This window comes from Leopardus geoffroyi, chromosome C1, assembly GCF_018350155.1.
Source record: "Leopardus geoffroyi isolate Oge1 chromosome C1, O.geoffroyi_Oge1_pat1.0, whole genome shotgun sequence".
NCBI lineage: Eukaryota > Metazoa > Chordata > Mammalia > Carnivora > Felidae > Leopardus > Leopardus geoffroyi.
The window spans coordinates 97,722,324-97,745,009 of record NC_059328.1 but is presented as its reverse complement, the minus strand read 5'-3'; the positions used below and the strand labels follow the sequence as shown (position 1 = coordinate 97,745,009).

The 22,686-nt window shown below is 36.2% G+C and overlaps 1 protein-coding gene across 4 annotated transcripts in view; it reads left to right on the top strand.

Moving 5' to 3' along the window:
* Window positions 1–17,477, top strand: part of TRIM33 (tripartite motif containing 33) — a 132,490-nt gene extending 115,013 nt beyond the window's left edge. Inside the window, exons 13-20 of one of the 4 annotated variants that reach the window (XM_045478726.1) lie at window positions 1,140–1,203; window positions 3,883–4,042; window positions 5,312–5,661; window positions 7,821–7,944; window positions 8,373–8,447; window positions 10,731–10,883; window positions 12,321–12,371; window positions 12,451–17,477. In XM_045478726.1, the coding sequence (XP_045334682.1) occupies window positions 1,140–1,203; window positions 3,883–4,042; window positions 5,312–5,661; window positions 7,821–7,944; window positions 8,373–8,447; window positions 10,731–10,883; window positions 12,321–12,371; window positions 12,451–12,663 (1,190 nt within the window). In that variant the 3' untranslated portion in view covers window positions 12,664–17,477. Of the gene's footprint in view, window positions 1–1,139; window positions 1,204–3,882; window positions 4,043–5,311; window positions 5,662–6,275; window positions 6,451–7,820; window positions 7,945–8,372; window positions 8,448–10,730; window positions 10,884–12,320; window positions 12,372–12,450 lie in introns of those variants that run through there. The other 3 variants (XM_045478727.1, XM_045478729.1, XR_006712649.1) reach the window with 3 other exon arrangements.
* Window positions 17,478–22,686: the final 5,209 nt, after the last annotated feature.

The following is a 22,686-nucleotide window of genomic DNA, read 5'->3' as shown; positions in this document are numbered from 1 at the left end:
CCAAATTGTGGAGGTTGATTTGCTGAGACAGAATCTACTGATTAAAATGTTAATCACATCTAAAAACACCTTTACAGCAACATCTAGACTGGTGTTTGGTCAAACAACTGGGTAGTTATATTCTAGCCAAGTTGACGTAAAACTAACCATCATAGTATCATATCATATTTTTTTCCCTGATTGCTGTACTTATTTTTCTTCAAATTCTGTTGGTAGTTTTCAACTAAAGCAGTATATACCTGTAACATACACTGTTCAGAACTGTATTCACGTCCTCTGCTGGATTTGTAGATGCAGTTACTTGCCATGTCTTATATTTTATGATACAGATGGTCAGTTGGAGAGTTCTTTGGTTTCATCCTCAATTTAAAACTTGTAAGATAATGAAAAATGGAAATTAAAAAACAAAACAAGGATTGAGGAAAGGCAAATGAATTTTCAAATTGCAATTTTAAAATAAAAACTTAAATTTATTGGAAACTGTTCACGTTGTGACTAATCAAGTCTATGAGGGTACAGATCTCTTCCAAAATCCCAGTTGTTTTATTAACCCTGTTTGTCATGAAGGAATGAATAATTAAAGCAAATCTAAATGGATTGACAGTGCAGAAGTGGTTACAGAGTATATTTTCTTGGTTTAAATTAAACATTACTTGTTTCTTACTGAAATAGAAACAGGCCACCTCATTATTTCTGGAGTAAAGATAGTTCAAGTTTAAATGTGAGTTTTTCATAAGATGCATCATTAATACAATTTCTGAGTGGTAGAATTTTTAAGGTGTAATATAATTATTCCAGGACTTATAAAGAAGGAGTAACTATTAGGAATCTAAGAAAGATATTTACCAGATGACTTGGAGTTGGATGGTAAATAGCTTTCTCTTGATGTGGTAGTTTTCATTGATTGGATAGACTTGCTCTGAGGGGAATTCTGAGAATCATGTCGGGGCTCAGCTGACAGAAATTGGTTGAAACACGCCAAGGGTTACACATGCCATCCCTGATTTTGAGGTTAAGGCTAGGCCTGATTTCTAAGAATTGCTAAATTGCATCATAGTAATCTTTAATTCTGTAACTAGTAGCTAGAATTCTGAATATTCTTCCCTGCATTGATAATCATTTTATGTATTATTTTCCAGGTTTATCCAATTCTCACACACCTGTGAGACCCCCTAGTACCTCTAGTACTGGCAGTCGAGGCAGGTGAGTTTTAACATTGTTAGTGGGGTTTTTTTCTCTTTTTTATTAAGAAAAATTTTAAACATGTATTTTAATAAGAATATTACGTTGAAATCCTATGCTTATCACTCAGCTTCACCAGTTACCAACTTATCATTTTTATTTCTTCTGTACTCCCATACATTTCCCCCTACTCTGAATTATTTTGAAACAAACCTCAGACATCTTATCATTTTACTTGGACTGTTTCAATGTATATCATTTGAAGAATTTAAAAAATTTATAACCACAGAACAATTGTTGCACCTAAGAAAAATTTATTAGCTAATTCTTTAACATCAGTAGAGATCGAGTTACAGATTTCCCAATTTTTCTCATCCCTTTTTAATAAATGGTTCTTTAAATTGCATTAAAATAAGCTGTATGTACATTGCCATCTGCAGATACGTTGAGGTCAAAATCAGATTGTACGTTGAAGAAACATTGTTTCTGAAAACAGTTTTCCCCACCTTGTCATTTAAATACGCTACTTGCTGTTTTTTCCCTTCTGTATTAATAATTTCGATGAGATTTGATCAGATTTAGGTTTGATTTGGGGGGAGGTTGGGTAGGAAGAATACTTCATTGGTGGTGTCGAGTACTTCCGTCAGGGTACGTAATGTTTGGTTGATTCTGTGACAGCAACCATTAATGATCATTGCCTAGCTTTTTTTTTTTTTTTTTTTTTTTTTACTGGTTGAAAATAATGATATTTTAATTAATGTGTTCTTTCTTTTTGTTTACTGGTGTAATATATTTCTGTAAAGGAAATTTTTCTGTCATAATAATGAGTTGGTTCCCAGCACCTTCCAACAGTGACCAATGAGATTTTTTATCATTACCTTTATGAACTCATAAATTTAAACATTTTATATGTTCTAAACTATTATAGATGTTATTTTTATTGGGTTAAATTATTCCCTGTTTGGCTGTTTGGCTCCTTAGTCCTTTGGTATAACCCCAGTAGTCTTTGAAAACTTCCTTACTCCTGTTACGAAATGATGTTCCAGGTTTGTCTTATAGATTTCCTGCCTCAGGCCTACTGATCACCATATCTTTAAGAAATCTTGGTTGTGTTAGTAAGGAAATAGTGCTTGGAGACAGTCTTCTGGGCATTAGGGGCACTCATTGCTACTTAAATTGTTTCTTATGCCTTTTTGGTGGACAGGTTTAAGAAATGGGGCTGGTGTGTGGAGTGTGTTAACATAAAATAGAATAAATGTTGACTGATTTTTAGTTTGAATAATTTAGTGCAATGTAAGAAAGACTTAAGATACATGAATTACTTTCTTAAATAAACTTTTTAAAACATTTTTTTATTTTGAGAGAGACAGAGATAGCACAAGTGGGGGAGGGGCAGACAGGGAGGGAGGGCCTCCATGGGGCTCTAACTCAGGAATCTGTGAGATCATGACCTGAGCCTAAACCAAGAGTTGGCCGCTTAACCAGCAGAGCCACCCAGGTATCCCTGAAGGTTTATCTTATTTGGATGTGCGTGTGTGTGTGTGTGTGTGTGTGTGTGTGTGTGTGCGCGCGTGTGCGCATTCTGAAGACGGGTGCTATTAAAATACTTCCTTGACTTTTTAATTATGCTTTAAAAAATCAGTACTTTTAGAGGAAAGTACAGATTGAAAAAGGTGTTCATTCTCAGTAGCAGTACGGTCTTACCAGTTTCTTCTCACTTCTCTTGCCAGTGGTTTTACTTTGTGGTTTAGATAGAACCGATTAGTCATATACCTGTCCTCTTAGCCTGTCATTTTGTTGATTCAAAAAAGGGTATTCTGGGTTGTTGACTACTTGTTAAACCCTTCTCCCAATTTCCTGCCCTCAAAAGCTAAAATAGAGTTTCCTTTGAGGAGGCTTTATGAACCACTGTTATTAATGCTGTTTTCTATAGATGTTTGGGGGCAGAGAAGAATTGAAAATGCTTTTATTATTATTTTTTAATGTTTTATTTATTTTTGAGAGAGAGCGTGAGCAGGGGAGGGGCAGAGAGAGAGGAGGACGGAGGATCCGAAGTGGGCTCTGCACTGACAGACAACCTGATATAGGGCTTGAACTTACAAACTGTGACCTGAGCTGAAGTCAGATGCTCAACCGACTTAGCCAACCAGGTGCCCCAAAACTGCTTTTATAAAGAAAAGCAATCACTGATATTCCATATTAACTAGCCTGGGAAAATTGTTATTTACTAGACTTCTTAAATGATTTAGCATAAGTGTCTCACACCATAAAATACATTTTTAGGGTCTTTTCATAGTTTGATATATGTTTTTTCAACGTTTATTTATTTTTGGGACAGAGAGAGACAGAGCATGAACGGGGGAGGGGCAGAGAGAGAGGGAGACACAGAATCTGAAACAGGCTCCAGGCTCTGAGCCATCAGCCCAGAGCCCGACTCGGGGCTCGAACTCACGGACCGCGAGATCGTGACCTGGCTGAAGTCGGACGCTTAACCAACTGCGCCACCCAGGCGCCCCTGATCTATGTTTTTAAAGAATTTGAGGCTAAGCTTGTATCATACTTCTCTTACTTGCATTATGAGTATCCTTATCTTCTAGAAATACATTGTCATTTTCACTTTAATGAGCATTACTTTTCATAGAATTGGTTTTATATACATTATACAATCAAACATAGGTGACATTTTTTGTTTTTTATTAGCTGTGGGTCATCAGGAAGAACTGCAGAGAAGACAAGTCTTAGCTTCAAGTCTGATCAAGTAAAGGTCAAGCAGGAACCTGGGACTGAAGATGAAATATGTAGCTTTTCAGGAGCTGTGAAACAGGAAAAGACAGAGGATGGCAGGAGGAGTGCATGCATGGTAAGCTCCCATTGGGGTCCGTTGGGGATCTAAGGAGGCCACTGCACGGGTTCTTCCGTCTCTGCATTTTAGACTCTGCATGTTGTTTAGTTTTGAATATTTATGCTTGTAACCCAAGTTTTTAATCGCAGTGTCTGCTATAATGTGTCACAAAAGATTTAATTGTATTAAGGACTCATTTGAAATGATCTTTTAGTATGTAATTGGTTAGTATTTTTGCCATGATTCTAAATCGGGTTCTGTATTGTTCTGACTTTATTAATAATCATCTCAGTAGTCACACTGAGTCTCAGGCCACAAAAGATCCTTGACTGTTTTCCTGGATCTGTCAGCTCAGGATTAAGACTGCTGACGTGAAAGAAGTTTAATGATCAAAGAGTTTTGTGATGGGAAGATTGCTTTTGGTTTATGAATTTATTAGCTAGTGTAGAGTTTTTCAGCTAGAACATTTTATTAAATGTATAATATAGAATGAAGGAAGGCCACCTCACAAACATAACACGCGCCCAAATATTGGTCTTGGCTTTTTCTTCCTGCCCAGGCTTAAGTGTCATTTTCTACACAGTTGGCACATAGAAATTTCAAGTAGGAGGATTAGCATATTTATTTAACACAGTATTTGTATATTTAGAGAGCAAAGGGATTTAAAGTTGGCCTTCATCCAATACCTGGCTGGGAAAATGCCCCCAGAAAACCGGGTGCAAAAGCGTGGTGAAAGATTTCTTTTACAATTATCAGAATCTTCCAACTTTAGTAAAATGATAAGTAGGCAGAGTAACATTTCTTGGAAGATATGCAACAGAGTCTTATGTGAAAATAGGGTATCAAAGTCAGCTCTTTGTAGGAAAAGTATAATCCTATGCTCTCTTTCCAATCAATGTGCTTAGCAGCTTAATTAATTTTCTTATTATCCACGTGAACCAATATTAGAGAGTATTCTATAAAATCATAAATTAACATGCCTAAATAATTTGGGGTTATTTTCATTCTTTTATGTCATAATGCCATTTCCAAATTCATTTTAAATTATGTCAGTGTATATGTATGTGTATTGCCATGACTTTTAAGTTACATGCACATACTGCATACAATAAGGATTAAATGATTCTTCAAGAGGGGCGCCTGGGTGGCTTATTCAGTTGAGCCTCCGGTCTTGATCTCACTTGCATGAGTTCAAGCCCCATGTTGGACTCCACGCTGGACATGAAGCCAAGTTAAAAAAAAAAAGAAAAAAAGATTCTTCAAGAATTTGTCCTTGTTTTGTTTTAGTTGAGCAGTCCTGAGAGTAGCTTGACACCACCTCTCTCAACCAACCTGCATCTAGAGAGTGAGTTGGATGCATTAGCAAGCCTGGAAAACCATGTGAAAACTGAACCTGCAGATACAAATGAAAGCTGCAAACAGTCAGGGCTCAGCAGCCTTGTTAATGGAAAGTCCCCGATTCGAAGCCTCGTACACAGGTCGGCAAGGATTGGAGGAGATGGCAACAGCAAAGACGATGACCCAAATGAAGACTGGTGTGCTGTCTGCCAAAATGGAGGGGATCTCTTGTGCTGTGAAAAATGTCCAAAGGTCTTTCATCTAACTTGTCATGTTCCAACACTTCTTAGCTTTCCAAGGTACCAGTGAAATACTTGACTTTTTTTTGTTCTTGTTTATATAAGCTGAAAGCTAAAAACCAGAAAGTTCTTCATGCAGATGGGCTTCCTAAGCAATGCACAGTATTTCTGTAAAACAGGGGGCCTGTTACTCCTTTGGTATTACCTTCTAGAGAAACTAACAGCTGAATGGTAAAATGTCCAAGATGTAAATAGTGTGATAAAAAATAGACTGTTTCCTGGCCTTCAGTTTGTACTTGGCATAAGCGAAGTAGATAAAACTCTAAATTATGAGAGGTAGGGGTCTGGGATGTTGGAGAAGTTAGTTGATTTCCTGTTGAAGCTGAATTTTTTTATCTATTGGAATCAGTCTTAACAGGGTCTACAATAATTTCATTTAAGAATACTATTTAGTTAGAGGCAGCTCTATTGGATCTTTACCCAGAACTTCCTTTGCTAATGTTTGAAAGCTCTCAAAAGGCATTTGAAAGAAAAAACAAGTACTTTGTAAAAACACCTTCAACACCTTGAGTTTTTTAGTTCTATCTTCCTCTTGACCACAGAAGCAGGTAGTTGGTAGTGCCAGCCCAAAGCATTATGTGCAGATTTCTCAGACTTTTCCTTCTGTCATTTAGCTGGAATGTCTTCCAGTCATGAACTTTGGAATGGAGAGTTACTGAATTCCTTATTTAGAAGAGAAGAACTTGGGATGAAGATAAATAAAGATTGGGGGAAATATGAGCATTGTCCTCATACTCTTTGACCCCCTGGCAGCTCTATATCTGGTTTCAAGCATTAAAACATTCATTGGTGAGCATTCAAGGCAGGCTGGTGTTACTAGCTAACACAGTGGGACAAACGTGCTGGGTTGGGTTACAAAATTTGTGGACTGGTCTTAATTCTGTAGTGAACTAATTTAGCTTGCAAGGTTCACAGATTTTCATGGATTAGTTTCATTTCTTAAGTGGTAGAGTGGGGATTCGAAGAGCTCTTTTTCATCCCTTCCAGTTAACAAGTTGTGCTCAAGCCATTTTTGTCTCCAGCTGATTTCAGAGACCGCTTTCTCCCTTCCCAAACCTTTACCCCCAGATTTCCTTTTAAGTGACAATAATGTTCTTGAGAAAGCTCAGCTTTTTTTCTGCCTGTAGATACAACATTCACATTTCCTCTCAGATTCCTTAGAAGGAATGATTTTAGTTGAATAAATACTACCTGTTTTGAAAATTTCAACCTTTGGATTAGAAAAGTGGTGGATATGTATAAACAGTGCCGGAATATTTTTCTGAAGAATCTTAATTCTTACCTAAGTCTTAGGAGGTATAGTCATTTGCCAGAGATGTAATAAGGGCCTTCTTTTACTTTGCTCTTTTATAAAAGGAAAGCATTGGCATTTTGGTGTTATAATTAAGTCATTTTATATTTTTCTTCCCTTTGAGTAGTAATATCTACCGGAATGTTAGAATTTTGCCACTGGATGCTTTCTTTCAAAGGCTGATGCTTTGGAAAGAATTGGAACTGTTGGCACAGACCAGTACAATCTCTAGACTTAAAATTTATTTATGGTGGGGGAGAGAAGGGGAGAATTATTGGGAGTGAATCCTTTTGGAATTTATGGTTTGATGGAAATCCTGATGTAAACAAACTATAGACTGAGCAGGTTTTAAAAGGTAAGGGGTACATATACCTATGTGTGCTTGCACTTAGAGAGTTGTATGTGTATTCGTGGCTTTTGACTGGCCATGAAGAAGAAGAATTTTATTTTTGGCATATTTATTACATGCCAAAACAGTATTGGATACCCCAGGAATTCCGTAAACTGTATTCTTTCCTTATTCATGAGTTGGGGTCATTGTGAGGTAATACTGGGGTTGACAGTCTTAGGCTACAGGTACTGATCATCAGCTTTGTGCTAGGAAGAGGTCCCGTTTGAAATGCAGGCATACCAGTTTTATAAAGCTTTCTAGAAAGTAATTAGTTAAAGAAAGACTAGGGAACGTTTTGGGAAGCTTTTATCATACAACTTCCCGTTATGAGGTCTGATAAGAATAGAGAGCCTCTCTTCCCCTCAAAAACCAGAAAGGGAAGAAAAGAAGCTGGAGACTTAACTCTGGAGAACTGGTTTCTCTCTAGAGTGGGTTTTGTTAAAATTACATGAACTAATTGCCTGTTTCCCTCTTTAGTGGGGACTGGATATGCACATTTTGCAGAGATATTGGGAAACCAGAAGTTGAATATGATTGTGATAATTTGCAACATAGTAAGAAGGGGAAAACTGCACAAGGGTTAAGTCCCGTGGACCAAAGGGTAAGTGTCAAATAAGTTGGATATATTATTAGGGATTCTGTAGTTAATGTGGCTGTGCACCTCCAGATTACCTAGGTAATCTATAAAATTTTGTACAAAATATTGTATGTTGCTTTTATGACTCCTTTGCATTTGTATAATCAGTAGTAAATAAATTACCTTAGTCTTCATCTAAGAACAAAACCACTGTATCTTCGATAAATTCATTTAAAGTAGAACAGATGAAGACAGTTTCAAAACTAAATTGGAAACAAGACAGTTTGCTTCAGTTATGTGTATTTAGTTAGATAAGTCAATAGGTAGGAGGTATATGTGTTCAGCTTATTGTGTAATAATACTTTGTAGTGATAAAGTTCTTTTACTCAAGAATATCTATCTTATTAGGGGAAAAACTATTTCATGAGTTTTCCTTTCTTTTTTGGGGCCAGAAATGTGAACGTCTTCTGCTTTACCTCTATTGCCATGAATTAAGTATTGAATTCCAGGAGCCAGTTCCTGCTTCGGTGAGTTGTTTACTTTAGGAAATCCTTGGTGAAGAAGCCCAGTGTAAGACTTAAGAATGAGGGCTCTGGCCCTAAAACTTCTTGTCTCAGGCTTCTTGAATAATTTCCTCAACACTTCCAAGGTTCAAGTTTTCTAATATTATTTCTTACCCCATTTGGATGTTCCAAGGACATATATGATACCTTTATAGAATGATTTTAGCAAGTACCTGATAATGTTGTAAGTACTAACCTGAAATTTTGAGAGAGCGAGAGAACACAAGTGGGAGAGAGGGGCAGAGGGAGAGAGAGCGAATCTTAAGCAGGCTCCATGCTCAGTGCAGAGCCTGACATGGAGTTCAGTCCCACGACCCTGCAATCACAGACCGAGCTAAAATCTAGAGTGGTTCGCTCAACTGACCGAGCCACCCAGGCACCCCCCAGTATGAAAATTTATTAGCACTAAATGGATATGAGACTTGTTAAAATTGCACTTTATTTATTAAAATTTCTGTGTGCTGTCGTGAAAACTTAATGAATTTAATTTCTGTGTCCTCTTTTACTTTTAAGATGGACGTAAAGGGATATAGGTATGATGGAAAGAATCTTAGATCAAGCGTCAGAAGACTTCTCCCAGTTCTGTCATCAAACTTGGGGGGAAATTACATAATTTTCTGCCTCAACGTTTTTTTTTTTTGTTTTTTTTTTTTTTTAATTTTTTAGAGAGCGAGCACAAGCAGGGGGAAGGACAGAGAGAGGGAGAGGGAGACACAGAATCTGAAGCAGGCTCCAGGCTCTGAGTGGTCAGTGCAGAGCCTGATGTGGGACTTGAACCCAAGAACCGTGAGATCATGACCTCAGCCAGAGTCAGATGCTTAACTGACTGAACCGCCCTTGCCTCTATTAAACATACAGTGGGAATATTGGACTAAATTTCTAAAACTCCAGTTCTGTGATTCTAGGCTCTGTACCTTGGGGAGAAAATAACCTCTGTATATTAGTTTGAATAAAACTATAAAATTGAATCTTCCACAGTGGCTCTTATCTTTTGAAGATAAGCCCTCTTTTATGAACAGTCAAGATTAGGAAGACTGGAAATTTTGCAAGTCAGTGCTCTTTATCTTAAAGGAGACTGTAAGGAATAAAAGCTCTACAGGAGTATCTGGGGTGGTCAGTGCTTCACAAATGGAATGAGAATATGCTACACACATTTTATTTGCTTACCATCTGTTGAATTAAGATACTATTGAATACCAGGTCTGTTATAGAATATTAAATACTAGACTTGTTAACTGGGTAGGCTCAGAAATGAATTTATTATTTAAAAAAAATTTTTTTAGGGTTTTTAAATTTATTTTTGAGAGAGGGAGAGACGGGGAGGGGCAGAGGGAGACACAGAATCCAAAGCAGGCTCCAGGCTCTGAGCTGTCAGCACAGTGCCGCACACGGGGCTCCAATTCAGGAACTGTGAGATCATGACCTGAGCCAAAGTGGGACACGTAACCAACTGAGCCAGTCAGGTGCCCCTCGGAAATGAATTTTAAGGCACCAAAGACCTAGACACAAGATATTTTGTGCAAATTGTATTCATCTGATACTAGGACGTTTGTCTTCAAATTCAGGAACGTTACTGTAGAAAATAACTTTCAAACACTTCTTTTCACGAACCGTTTAAATAGCTTCTCCAAATTCACTTGTTTACCAAGGATACAAAGTTTTGGCCAAAAGTTGGGGCCAGAACTCTCCCTGGCATGATCACTAAAGGGTTAATAAAATTTTTATTGTGTTATTTAGAGTTTTTCTCCTTCTCTTGTTTTATGTTCAGAGTTCTTTGTGATAAAGTTATAGCCTCTCAAAGATGTTTAATAATAATAATAATAATAATAATAATAATATATTTTGTAATCTTTTTAATTTTCTTTCCTATTTAAAAAAAAACAAAAAACAAACAAAAAAAACCTCTTCAGGTGTCCTAAAATTCTGATGAGCCAGATGTGTCCTTAATAGGAGTTGTTGGCTACCCTTACTGATTGCTTTCTTTCCAAATCTCCTTACTAAAGATAGAGCTTTGGGGCCTTCACTAAACATTAAGACTGCCACATATTCTGAATATGATTTGATTTTTATGATATATGACTGGGGCAAAAGATGTAAAAATACATTCACTGTACCCAAAATTTGCAAGCAGCTGGCTCAATAATTAACATATTTTTTCCCTAAAATCAATAGGCTATGCATTTTTAAATAAAACTGTTTGGCATTTTTGGAGAATCCTCATCTATCCTTATTTATTTGTTTGTTTAGATACCAAACTACTATAAAATTATAAAGAAACCAATGGATTTATCCACCGTGAAAAAGAAGCTTCAGAAAAAACATTCCCAACACTACCAAAACCCAGATGACTTTGTGGCTGATGTCCGTTTGATCTTCAAGAACTGTGAAAGGTTTAATGAAGTATGTTAGCTTCCAAACTATAAAGTCTTGGATTATTAGGTTTCTTTGGGGGGGGGGGGGGCGGGGGTTGTTTTATTTTATTTTTCCTGGGAAGAGATTTTTCTAATTTGATTCAAAAAATTTTTTTCTGCTGCAATCAGAAGTAAAATTTGGTTGCATCCACAGCTCCAAAGAAGAAAGTTTACTGTGTATAATTAGATAAGTTAAGAATATTAGTGGATATTCCTTTTTGAACAAGTTGAGAATTGAGATATACAAGTATCGAAAGGAATATATACTTAAGTGTATTTTATGGGAAATGATTATAAACAGCCTATATTTGGGGTACATTTAGGATGGGCATTTGTACTGGTTCCTCTGATTTTATTATTAATGTAGGTTAATAATGTTAATCTATTAGATGTAGAACCCTAAAATCATAAATTCATCTCTGGTGGCTCATCTTGAATAGTAGCCCAGAGTATATAATGTTGAGTTTTCTGATCTCAGCAATATGACTTTCATTAACTTTGGTCATACATTTTTTTGAAGAAACAGATGAACTGTCCTTGAGAAAAACTGTGATATGTGACTCTTTCAAAGAAACTGTTTTGTTTTCTTTGGGAAAAATCAGGTCTCTTATTGTTAAGGAAGATTTTCGTTATTCTAGGAGAAAAAAATGGAATTGGATAAGAATCTACAAAATCTTTCAAAAGATTATAGAGTATCTTCTTTATTGCTGATGAAATTTGGGTGCCATATGACTATTACTAAAAGTACTTGAATCATTTAAAGTATACTCATAGCTGCCTCTGGAAATATCTAGGTGACCTTTTTAAAATTTGTAAAAAAAAAAAAAAAAAAAAAAATCCCTATAGGTCAAAAGTATAGTATAGCAATATACCACAGAGAGTATAGTAACACCTTACTCGAAGTTTAATTAATACAGTCCTAAGTTTTGTGTCTTACTTTCTAATCAGCTAGATTATTTTCAAGTAAATTGCTTTCGGGAATTGTAGGCAACCCTTTCGAGGAAGAAGATACATTTTATCTGCTTTAGTAATAGTTAAATAATTTATGATTAACAAATTGCCATACAGATAGAATTCTGATAGGTGGTTTGTTGATGGTTTGACAGTTTTTAAAAAACAACATTTCTTATGTTACTTGTTTTTTGGTTTTAATTACATTGATGTATTTGGTCCAGGTCCATTTCAGATTGACTTTATTAATTCTGAATTTGAGACAGTTTTTACGGTTTCACAGTAGCTTTAGCACCAGAACTTTGTAAAGAAAGCAGTTCCATGTTCTGTAGTATTTTAGAAAGCACTTAATCTGGTTATAGCAATTTGTTCCCCCTAGTATGGCTGACTTTCGTCGCCAATCCTATGCAGTTTTATAACTTTAGAAAGGATTATAATTTCCCTTTTTTTTTTTTGACTCTGGTATCCTTTTTAGATGATGAAAGTTGTTCAAGTTTATGCAGAAACACAAGAGATTAATTTGAAGGTAAGCTTTTCAGACCATGCAAACTTGGTGAAGGAATATGCATTACCAATAGGTGAATATTCCTATCTTTTGCTTGCAGGCTGATTCAGAAGTAGCTCAGGCAGGGAAAGCAGTTGCATTGTACTTTGAAGATAAACTCACAGAGATCTACTCAGACAGGACCTTCGCACCTTTGCCAGAGTTTGAGCAGGAAGAGGATGATGGTGAGGTAACTGAGGACTCTGATGAAGACTTTATACAGCCCCGCAGAAAACGCCTAAAGTCAGATGAGAGACCAGTACATATAAAGTAAAATGACATGAACTTAACTAATTGTTTTAAGGAAAAAAAAAAACAAAAAACCCTTTTATTTAAGTGTTGCTGGAATATCCTGCCTACAGTGGGCACCTCCTTGAAGAAGCTGATAGCTCTTACACAGTATTAGATTGAAGTAATGGACAGAAATCACTTCTTGTCAAGAAAGGGGGGAGACAACTCTATTTACAATTTCAAAAGAAAAACAAAAAGGAAAAGCAAAATGATTTGAAGATTTCTGTTACTAAAGAGGGTGGTTCTTTAGAATGGTAGATACTGGTCATCATGTGCTATTGATTGGTGCAGGATACTGGGTGTACCAAGTAAATACTTGATGGTCCTGTTGCTCGTGTCTGTTTGGACAAGAGCATACAGTTATTAAAAACAACTTTCATGCTCCCCTTCCACACACGTACATACTGGTTTGTTTTCTAATTAAAATCAAAGTTACTCAGATTCCACTTTGATGTCAGTGCAGATGTGCATTGAATCATGCCATTATATTTGTTCTCACTTTGATGCTGTTGGGCCTTAGTTTTTATATTGGTTTAAAGAACTCAACAGCAGTTTTATTTTCTATTTATACTTAGAGTCTAGGAAACATCATCGATCATCATTTAATCAGTTTTAATGGTCTGCTGAAATAAATACGGTAACTTTTCAGTGGCTGATCACGTGGTAGTCATTTCCAGAAAAACCCTTCCACAGAATTGCACTTCCCAGTCAGATCATCCGATCGTACAGTTACTCCCATCAAAGGTGGAATGTTTGTTTCAAAATTAATGTAGTTTTCATTTAAATTTGCTTGAGAAGGTGACAACTGGCTCTTACCCAGTCTTCCTTCGTATCAGTTTTCTGATAGACCACTATTGGCAAACAGTAATCTGTCAACTACCAAATGTGTAAAATTTTCTGTATTTCACTTTGTCTTATTTGTAAATAGTGAACTAAAACTTCTGGCAGATCAGCAACATTTGCTGAGCCTGTTTTTTAAGCTAATGTGTATTCTTACTAATGTTCCTATCAAGAATGGATTTGTAATATATGCTGTCTATTTCTAATGTTCACATTCATATTTTGAGGTTCTATCTTATTTTAATAGAGAACAGACTTCTCAGAAAATCTTCAGAAGCAGCTTATTATTAAATATCAAACTATTGAAATAAACCCGGTGGGGTTAGATTACTCATCTGTCCACCAAGTGGGACATTTGCATGGACTGGGGGCTTAACGGACTTAGAAGAGGCCTGTAAGTAAATCCTGAAAATGAGCCAATCCCCACTTGAATGGTTACTGGAGTAAACCCACCTTTACTACCCTGCGTTCAGCACCCGAGGCAGATAAACCACCTTGGCTCGGTTTTGTTTTTCTTCTCTTCATTTGTGATGCTCAGATCCAAGATGTGTGTTCTAGACTGTGTATGGGCTTCTCTTTTGTTGGATTAAAAAAGTTAGTCCTACTTTTGTATGGACACCTTAGAATATAAAGTGACCAAAATAGAAGACTTGCCATTAGATATTTTTCAGACGTCAGCAGATTTGTGGCAAATCATTTGCCTTTTTAAAAATTCAGCTTATGCAGTTCAGACAGTAGACTACTCAGTAAAAATTATTTGACATAACTGTCTAAGAGGTAAATATTTTTTAGTGCATATTGAATCAAATAAAGTGCTCTAAAGAAATTATTATACAAATTCCTTTGGGTTGTTTTTCTTTTCTTAACAAATGTTGGGGGTAAACATGGATATTATTCAGGCCTTCTGATGGTGTATTTAAGCAGTATTGATTTAATACTGCTGTTGATTTACTTCATTCTGTGGCTTCCTTTTAGCTTCTCTTTCGGTTTTGTTACAAGTTAGGCTTTAGAACCTACACCGAACTGTTTTATCATTTTACTCAAATTTCAGGTTCTTAAGAAGAATTGTCTTTTAGGGGAGAATTGTTTAAAAATGCTTTATTTATGTGCATTTCCCTCTTTCCCACAGCATTTATGATTTCAGTTTATCAGGAGACGTATCTAAGGGCACAGTTTTGGAAAGTGATGAGTAGCAGTATAACTTCCTTTTGTCCATCCATTGATTTCTAGTATTTTATACTTGCTCTTCAGATGAATCCTTTTCATGATTCTTAGATAAGTCTTTTATATAGGTTCTACCAATGGAGGAGAAACTAAAGTTTAAATATTTATTTCTTGATATTTGGGCCTTAAAAGATAACGTGTTCCCTTTGAAGTTTTTTCATGTTACGTGGAATTTTTGTTTTTTGTTTTTTTTAAGATTGGTTTTTAAAAAGCCACTTTATTGTCAGCATTTAATAGGCTCCATTTCTGTTAATGGAAGGCAATTCATACTGCTGAGGATTTACTATTAAGTAAATAACTATCAGCAAACCACCGTTTAAATGAAGGTGTTCAGTTTAGATTTCACTGAAATTCTTTTCTTGTACGTTGATCTCTGTGTTCCTAACTGATTTGTTCAGCCACTAATATAACTGTTAAAAAGTATAAAAACTTACATTGACATTCAGATATCTTACATGTTTTTCTATTCATGTCTCAAAAAAGTAAACATTGAATATCAGTTCCTGAAGGCAGTTTGTTTTGATACTCTTTGCATTTGTTATCCTTTGTTAAAAAACAGTACTTTAGATTTGGAGATGTTAAATGTTTCCTTAAAAAAGATTGCAAAGTTTTGCAATACCTGAGTTCCCGTCTCCCATCAGAACACTAAGAATAAAGTGTTCCTCAGTCTGTTCTGCTGGCCTAAATTTGCATTATTTTTTATTTATTTTATTTTATTTTTTTTTTTTTTAGCAGTTGGCTCAGCTGATTCACTGAGTAAAGGAATTGTTTTGCAAGGTGAAACATGTACGTGTTCCAAAGTATGGTTAAGTTGTAGGTCATGCTCTATATTACCACAGATCATTACCACAGAGATGATAAGGTATTGGATCCCCTGTTGAAATTATTCTTTTTGGAATCAACAAGGTACTTTCTGATTTCTATGTCTTATATAAGAGAATTTTAAATAATATTAAAGTCAGTTAATTCTTTTTGTTGTAACAGTTTTTGAGGTTTTTAGTTAATCCAAAGAAATAATGCTTTTAAATAGAAGCAAAAGGTTTATAGTGTGCAAATTGTAGATTTATCAATTACCTCAGCAGGTATCCTGCCATGTAATTATTAGTGATTAGTGTTAATAAGCCAGTAGATTTAGGTCTTCTGACTGTGCCCTTGGATTTTGGCCTACTATCTTTATTCAATAATCTCTTAGTATCCACAATGGGAGTAGATGCTGTGGCCCTCTCTCCCTTGGCCTTTTAAGTCCCTTACCCATTCCCCCTCATATAAAACACAGGAAGTATAAAAATCTCATTTCTTGTTGAAGTCAGCACTGCTTATTTGCATACTCCGCATTGGATCGGTGAGTAGTTTTATAAAATCCACCCACCCCAACTCTCCTAATCAAAACAATCAAATTCTTAATTCATACCGTCTGTATTAATAATCTGCTGAAGATGATCCAAGGTTTTCAAAGTGTATCAGTTTAATCTTGAACTGAACCTTGATGCTTTCTTTTTCTTTTTCTCTCAGTTCTCTCCTCCTCGATAAAGCAATAACACTGCTTTAAGTCTGTTGCCTGATAGGCATGTCATAGTCCTCTCCCGGATGGTGATTTTATAGGAAAGTTTGTATGCATATCACCCAGTCTATCTTTTAAAAAGTAAGAAATTTAAATGTATGCTGGAGCTTACGACAATATATTGTGGCATTTTATTTTAAAAATTGGGGAAAGTTGCATATTTTTTTAAAAGTAGGTATTTGAGTAAAAAAAAAAATTGAAGGTACTTTTTTAAGAAAAAAAAATTTATATGCCACAGTTTACATAGACATTTCAGATTTCAACATGTACTCTTGGATATAATGGTTTCTTTTACTTGGGCCAAAATGCATGTAAAGCATATCTTTCATCTTAGTTCCTTGTGTTTGCCTCCGTGGTCTTTTATATATTTTTTATTGTAGCTGAGAAAGTTATCTTCAAAAACAGTCAATTTGGATATATTTGTCACGATCATACTACAAAATGTACAAAATTAGGTTTGGCCCTTTTCTAGCAAGTAATCTTTAAAGTTAAAAATGCTGTTCTTTTAAGTTCACCAAATTCGTATGTGGGAAGGCACTGAGATGATTTTGTAAGTGCCACTGCAATATGCCCTTTCAGGTGTGGCCTAATTTCCAGTCTTAAGAAGGAAGTGCTTGTCTGCTCCTGGTCTGAAAAATGTAGGCATTTACTATGTTTTAAATCACAGTGAAACATGTATATAAGCCTATAAAAACGGTATGTGCAATCTGAAAGCCTGTTAATTTTCTATGTAGACATACACACGAAAGGGTTAAAATCACAGCCTTACTAGTTCCTTGCTTCCAGTATTTCAACTGGTCTCCTCCCCTCATTATTATTATTACTACTACTACTATAACTACTATTATTTTTGCACATAACTAACTACCCTTCAATATGATTCTTAAAGAAAAAGTGCTGTTTCTGTGGTATTGTATTCTCTAAATAATCATATTTAATTTTTTAAAACAAGGTTGCAGTTTCTAATTGTTCCGTTCCTGTGTTTTTTGCTGGTGTGTATTAAAAGCAAGATTTTCTTTTTCATGGTTATTTAATACATTAGCTGCCTGTAAATATTTCTTGTTATAATGCTCTGGAATGTGTTGTAGAAGTTGTATTAGATTAGTTTAAAGCCTTGTTTGAAAGCCACATTGTTTTGGTTATTTCTATTAAATTAGAAAATTGAAAAAGTTTGCAAATGAATTCCTTTTTTTCTTCCTTTTTGAGTTGAGATTTAGTCATTTAAATGTATTTGAAAAATGTATACTGTGTGCCAGGCACTGGAGTTATAGAAGTGAAAAAATCAAACACAGTCCCTGCCTTCACAAGCGCTTAGACTGTATATGAGACTGATGAGTGCTCTGATCGGGATCAACACAGAAAAGGGTAGGAACACATGGGACAGGATCTAACACCTAAGTTCATTGGTTGGCGAAGCGATCTCTTTCGCTCATAAAAATGTGATGACGGTGGACCAGGCAAAGAGAGAGTGAAAAGAGAATAAAATATAGAGAAGTCTGAAAATGAAAGGGAATATGTATAGAAGTTCATTTGGAGCAGAGCGTAGGTTGGAGTAGTAAAATACTAAGCTGGAGAAATGAGCCAGAGTCCTTTTTCTTTTTTTTTGATGTTTGTTTATTTATTTTGAGAGAGGGCGTGTGTGCCTGTGCAAGCAGGGGAGGGGTAGAGAGAATGGGAGAGAGAGGGAATCCCAACAGGTTCCACGTTGTCAGCGCAGAGCCCAACATGGGGCTTACACTCACGAACCATGAGATCATGACCTGAGCCGAGATCAAGAGTCGGACACATAGCAGACTGAGCCACCCAGGTGCCCTGAGCCAGGGTCCTATTTAAGCAGTGCCTGGGAAGTCTTGTTAAAGGGTTTAAGTGCTTTCACTGAGGGCAACTAGGAGCCCCTGAAGAATTTTAAGCAGGATAGGGCTTGTGGAGTTGATATAATCAGACTTGCCTTCTTGAAAGTAAGTTTGTTTTCAACTATAAAGAATGGATTATGGAGAATGTTGGAAGTGGGGAGTGGTAGGCTGTGAATAATCCAGGTGAGCCCTAAACCAGCTATTAAACCAGCTATTTGGCAGTGGTGATGGAAAATCATCAAATTTTAGATTTAGAAAGTAAAACAGACCAATAATGGAGGCCAGGTGGTTACCTTAGGCATATTTTATATAACACCTATTAAAATAATAAGGAATGGAAGAAAGGATATGGGGATATGTTGAGTTTAAGGTACCTATGGAACATTAAGGTGCAGATGTCCATCGTTCTGGTGTTCATGAGAAATAACTAGGCTGCAGACCAAGCCTGTAAGATCATCCATCAGGAATCCTGTTTTATCTATCACTGAGTATGGCTAGCACATGATAGGCATTCAGCAAACAACTGTCAAAAGTTGAGCCATTAGCATAATAATTGTTATATAAATGTAAGAATAAATAAATGTAAATATGTAAGAATAAATAAATGTAAGAATATGATATTGCCTAGGAAATTTATAGAATGAAAAGAGTAGAATACTTATGATAGCAGAGGAAACATTGCAGGGGAGCTATATAAAAAAAGATTTCACAAGAAAACTGGAATAGTCATGGAAGAAAGGCAGAGGAGCCATGATGGAAAATGAGAGAGAGGTTTCATAAGGGGTTTCAAAAGGAGTATCATTGATAACCAAGTTTTAGAGCAAGAGATGAGGTAAAGGTAAGGTGGCCACTGAATTGAGCAATATAGAAGCCATTGATGACCTTGAGCTATTCCAGTTTGAGCAGCAGTAAGAATATAGTGGATTAGATGAATGATTGAGTGTAGATTGTTTTTCAAGAAATTTGACTTTGGCTTTTCTTTAGGTTATGCAGAACTACGGCCATGAATAACCAAGTGGAATATCAGAGTTGAACTTCCAAATTGTTACCTTTCTGAATGCAATTTGTGTACTGGAAAAATGATGAGTTTTGGCCAATGGGTCACTTGAACCCTTTGGTTTGAACTGGCAAACTAAAGTTTACCTGTATGAACTCTGAGTTTCACTTTATTTATTTGTGAAATGAGGATAGTTATATGTAGCTCATGGAATTAATACAGACAAGAGGTCGTTTATAGCACAAGGTTGGCACTGGTAAGTTATCAACCCTTAGTTCCTTTTTCCTATTTCTTCTTCCTGCTTTTGCCATGAAAAGGGGCAGGTTAGAAATACAATTTCTCCTTTTTTACTAATGGGATGAGAAAAAAATGTAGATGCAGGACCCCAAAATTTTTAGATCTGTCCTCAACTCTTAAATATTTAGGTTGTCTTTCACTAATTTAAATGAGGCTTAGACTTGTAGACTCCAACAGACACTCAAGTTGGGCTCTAGATTTATAATGCAAAATTTATAGATTTAAATGCAAAAATGAATTGCTAGGATACACATCTAATCCAAGGCTTTGTCTCAGGTTTCCCCCTTTTGTGGCCTCAGGTGGTGGTAAATATGTCACTATTCTTTCATTTATAAAACTGTTACTGTTGATGATCTATAAAGGCAGTATATAGGGACATCTGTTTCTGACAATATGGCAGACTACATCCCCTGAGGAACCCTTCTAATGGTATAAAACATCTGAAATGTTGGATAAGATTCATTCAAAACAAAACAAAAACTTTAAATGTATTGCTGAGCTAGCAAAGAAGGAAGATACTCACAGCTGTAGCTTAAGCCCAATTTTTCTCTTTTCTTTCTCTCTCTCTCTCTCCTTCCTTCCTTCCTTCTTTCCTTTCCTTTCCTTCCCTTCCTTTCCCTTTCCCTTTCCCTTTCCCTTTCCCTTTCCCTTTCCTTTCCTCTTTTCTTTCTTTCAAAAAGCAAGTGCCAGTCTTAAGCTTTGATTGCCAAGGCATCCACTTCAAAGACAACTCTGACTAAACACATTGCCAACCAACCACACAACTAGATAAAGAGACAGGCTACCTTTCCCCACTGCGGCTCCTTTGATTTAGAAATCTTGGTTGATTTCTGTAAGGGACCATTTGACCCATTTGTCTTTTCTCCACACACTAAGTTCCTGCGCTCATGTTTTAAATTCACCCGTAAAGAGTAAGCCCACAAAACCCTAGACCCCCCCCCACCCCCAACCCCAGTAAATGCAGAACCCCTGGTCTTGTTTGTACCCCCATCTCTCTCTGTCCCTAGCTTTTTGCAACCTTGATATGTGGGCCAAGGTATACTGTGTAATTTCCAGCTCTTGTAAGTAAATAAACATTCATTTCTTCAGTTTCCTGATGGTTGTTGCTGAAGTGTCTTGCAACCATAATAAGAACCACAAGGGGCCAGTCCAGCCACAACATTAGTTATTGGTAGGTTGAGACCTGTACAAAACAAAGCTTCATTTTATCATCTGTAGCATTTTTACCAAAAATATTTGACAGTCTAATCATGTAAAATAATTAGACAAAAGTGCAATGTAGTACATTTATAAAAATGCCTGGTGTGAATTTTTAAAGTAACTGTTGTATAAAACAGGTGGGGAGACTGTTAATAGATCAAAAAATAGCGTGTAATACAATAACTTAGATTTGATCTTGAATTAAATAAACCTTATAATTAAAGCCATTTTAGAGACATCTGTGGAAATTTGTAGATGAATTCTTAATGATATGGAATGTTTAATTTTCTTAGGTGACAATGATTTTGTGCTTATACAGGAGAAAGTCCTTTTTCTTAGAAAATGCATGCTGAAATACCGAGGAAGGAAGTGTCATTATACTACTTTCAAATGGTTAGGCAAAATGTGTGTGTATAAAATACATACGGAAGATAGTGTTGATGTGGTAGAATAACAACTGATGAATCTTCGTGAAAAGTAGATGGGGTGTTTATTGTATTATTTCAAATTTGGGGAGACTTGAAAGTTGTCCAAATAAGGTTCAGTGGGTGTGGAACCAAAAGCATGAATCTCAAGAAGTGTTGAAGAGGACAGTTGCCCCACAGGCTCTGCCAGTCCTTGTGTCCTAAAGACTTTGGAATGGGCTAAGTAAGCTTTAAAGGAGACAAAGCATAGGGCTAACATAAGTTTGAACTGAGGCAGATACTCTTCCCAAACCTGGTACTTCAAAATATGACATACTTAGTGAAAGAATGAGCCAGGATACCCTATCTCAGGAGAGAAAGAAAACTGGGTGGAGGGAAGAAAAAAAATCTCCCTTGAGATTTGGCGTCTACAAGCTGACATCTAAAATAGGTTTGGAACCAGACTTATACTGCCTATGTCAGAAAAACGCAAGAATTTAAAGTGATTTGTATTTGCTAATAATAGCATAAGGGAGGGCCGCCTGGGTGAAGCAGTTAAGCACCCAACTTCTGCTCAGGTCATCATCTCACGGTTTGTGGGTTTGAGCCCTGCTTCAGGCTCTGTGGGGACGACAGCTCAGAGCCTGGAGCCTGCTTCAGATTCTGTGTTTCTGTCTGCCTGCCTCTCTCTCTCTCTCTCTCTCTCTCTCTCTCTCTCTCTCTCAAAAATAAGTAGATGTTATTTTAAAAAGTAATAGCATAAAGGAGGTGGGTAGGAGCGAAGTTGCATAACAATATTGCAAAAAGGAGGTAACAAATAGAGCTACCTAAGAGTAGTGCTCCTATGTGGAGTTAGCCTAGTATAAATCTGTATCATTCTGATAAGATGTATGTGGTAAACAGAACAATTTTTAAAAATTAAGCAGTGAAAATTCATTAGAGAAAATAATTTGGAAAATACATGAAGTAAAAGCATTAAAGGAGGAACAGAACCAAAAAAGGCATAGAAAGCAAAAAATAAAAACGTAGACATCAATCCAACAGTATAATTATTACATATGAATGGATTAAACAACTCAATCAAATTATGGAGATTATCAGACTGGGTAAAAAGACTTGATTCAACTATATATACTGTTTTCAGGAGACACACTTTAGATTAAAAGATACAAATAGAGCAATCCCTATCAAAATAACACCATTCTTCACAGAGCTACAACAAACAATCCTAAAATTTGTATGGAACCAGAAAAGACCCCAAATAGCCAAAGCAATCTTGAAACCAAGGCTGGAGGCATCAAAATATCAGACTTTAAGATGTATTACAAAGCTGTAATAATCATTAAGACAGTATGGTCCGGGCACAAAAACAGTCACACGAATCAATGGAACAGAATAGAAAACCCAGAAATAGACCCACAAATGTATGGCCAACTAATCTTCGACAAAGCAGGAAAGAATATCCAGTGGAAAAAAGGGAGTCCCTTTAGCATACGGTGTTGGGCAAACTGGACAGTGACATGCAGAAGAATGAACCTGGACCACTGTCTTACACCATACACAAAAATAAACTCAAAATGGATGAAAGACCTAAATATAAGACAGGAAGCTGTTAAAATCCTAGAGGCGA